The sequence below is a fragment of the Vanacampus margaritifer genome, chromosome 14 (assembly GCF_051991255.1).
Source record: "Vanacampus margaritifer isolate UIUO_Vmar chromosome 14, RoL_Vmar_1.0, whole genome shotgun sequence".
NCBI lineage: Eukaryota > Metazoa > Chordata > Actinopteri > Syngnathiformes > Syngnathidae > Vanacampus > Vanacampus margaritifer.
Window position 1 is genome coordinate 12,337,683 of NC_135445.1, and position 2,609 is coordinate 12,340,291.

At 37.8% G+C, this 2,609-nt stretch overlaps 1 protein-coding gene across 11 annotated transcripts in view; it reads left to right on the top strand.

Moving 5' to 3' along the window:
• Positions 1–1,483, top strand: part of nedd4l (NEDD4 like E3 ubiquitin protein ligase) — a 49,264-nt gene extending 47,781 nt beyond the window's left edge. For all 11 annotated transcript variants that reach the window (XM_077585900.1, XM_077585899.1, XM_077585893.1 and 8 more), the window contains one exon: positions 394–1,483. In XM_077585900.1, the coding sequence (XP_077442026.1) occupies positions 394–496 (103 nt within the window). In that variant the 3' untranslated portion in view covers positions 497–1,483. The remainder of the gene's footprint in view (positions 1–393) is intronic.
• The last annotated feature ends 1,126 nt before the right edge of the window (positions 1,484–2,609 follow it).

The following is a 2,609-nucleotide window of genomic DNA, read 5'->3' on the forward strand; positions in this document are numbered from 1 at the left end:
TTTTTTTCTTTTTTCTTTATTTATAAAATTATATTTAATAAAAACTCACCATATTTAATTCCTCAAATAAACACCTTCCTTTTTCCATCAACAAACAAAAAACTGCTGAGCCCCTTTGAACCCAGTTGCTAACCAAAACAGCAGCACATCTGGACACGGAGCCTATGGCCGCATGTTGTAAACGAGCTTGTAGTATTAAAGATAATTGTACTTCAAGTCAGTGTTTCTCAACCTTTTATTGCGCCAAAGCACATATATTTTATGTTTACATACTACAAACATTGTTTTAAGGTAATTTTCTTTTATGCTTATACGATTTTAATGCTACCCCCATCTTCAGTTGAGTTAATCAAATATTTATGTAGCATGCTTCATGAAATGTTCTTTTTCCAGTTTCAACCGCTTGGATCTTCCCACCTACGACTCGTTTGAGGACCTGCGGGAAAAGCTGCTGATGGCGGTGGAAAATGCGCAGGGCTTCGAGGGAGTTGACTAAACGGGGAGCCTCCGTGAGAAAAGCAGCATCCGAAGCCACCTCCGAGTTATCGGAACCGACAACGGGAACTTCAACAAAAAAAGCGTCCAAATCGGCTGTCGTAGCATGCGGTTAGCCAACGCCGGACTGTTAGCCATACGCGACTGTACAGCAAGTCGACATGCTACTACATCTTTCAACGGGGGGGAGGGTCTACATAAGGCGCCCCCAGCAGGGAAGCGAGAGTATTTAATCCCCTGGCATGAGCATGAAATACCATCCCGCCCGCCACTTAACCCTGTGGAAGCACTACTACTAACCACTAACATTTCAATACTCTAGCTAGCGCAGCAGCCAAGGCCTTTACACGGCTCCCAACACCGGATTACCTTAGCGATCTAACTAGCCAATCACACTTCAGGAAATCTGCCACGCCCCCTCTCCTATGTTGCCACAGGAGCCTTTTTGTCAATTTAGGAGATTTTTTTTTTTTTTTACATATATATATAATATATAGTTGTTGTTTTTTTATCCTTGGTATGATTCCTTCAGGAAATGACGTCTTTGTACTGATGTTTACTATTTTGACAATTCTCAATGATCATGCAAAGTGAAGTGAAAAAGACAACTCCATTTTGTTAAGGGGATTAATAGCAAGCGTGTTGAAAATAATGAAATGTTTCTTTTTTCATTGTTATCGCTACTCTGAATATCGTCGCCGTGCGCCGAAAAGCAGCATGAAAACGGTAAAACGTACGTTGTGATGGCTCGTGATTCGGGATGTGGGGCTAGTTTCTGTAAGAATGAATAGTCCGGCCTTGTTCATAATGCTGTAAATTGTTCTCTTTTTTGACAATATATAAATGTATGTATGCATTACATTTAACAAGTATTACCGATCAACACTAAAAATGAAGTGTGTGTGAGCGCGCGAGGAAGAGACAAGCTGTGATTTAAAACTCTTGAATATTATTAAGCAGCACGTTTCGTATAAAAAAAAAAATCAAATGAATAGAACTTCTCCTTTTTCTAACATCTTGGAACCTTAAGGGCACTTTATACATCACTGAGGTCACCTGTGTCGTCAACTTTTGAATGTGATTCTACTTCTTATGCAGCGCTTAGATGCGGTGCAATAGAACCCAGACTAATGTGGTTAAGCTGCTAAGACAACCACATTTTTTGGGGGGAAAATAGATATATATTTAAAAAAAAAATACCTTGTCCACTTTATGCTATTGCCACCACCCTTGTCATTTAGCCCCCTTTTTTGTATGTGCTTTGCTTACTTGTTTTCTAAAAAGGGTATGTGTGTGTGTGTGTATATATATATATATATATATATATATATATATATATATATATATATATATATATATATATATATATATATATATATATATATATATATATATATATATATATATATATATATATATATGCCACTGCGCTCAACTCTTTGTGGTTCATTTAACTTCAGTCCAATAAAAGTGAAACTTCTTTCAACTCTCTTGTCTTTATGTCACTTAGGAGTGGCTTCTTCAGAAAAGTGACAATAAGCATAGAACAGGAAATGAAACGTTTTTGCTCCACTTAAAGTATAATAAATAATTCAGAGGATCATAGAGCATCAACAACATTCATCCAGAATGTACACAATGATTAACCCATGTTACGTAAGACTAATCATAGGGAAGACTATTCGACACAAACCAATTTTTCATGAGGCTTATCAATAGTGTTAGCATATTAGCAGAGGTGGGTAAATCCAGGTCCAGAAAGAAAAACCTTGCCAGAGTTTGGCTTTAGCTACAGGTGCTTGTACTCAACCAGCAGGTAAACGAGGTCATTACGGGAAGCACCTGTGGCTAAAGCCACACTCTGGCAGCACTTCTACTTTCTTGACCTGCTTTCCCCCCATCTCTGCATCTTAAACTAAATGTGCTAGCATAACGCAAATACGGTCACTAGCACATAAATTATTAAACCGTCTTGATATTTACACACACAAGATGGAATACTCGCATATTTTAACGGCAAAGTAAACTGTAGAGTGTGAGGGAAGCCAAAAACATACTTTTAATTTGAATTATGACTGCACGAGAAACTTAATGGCTCAGCAACAACAACAAAA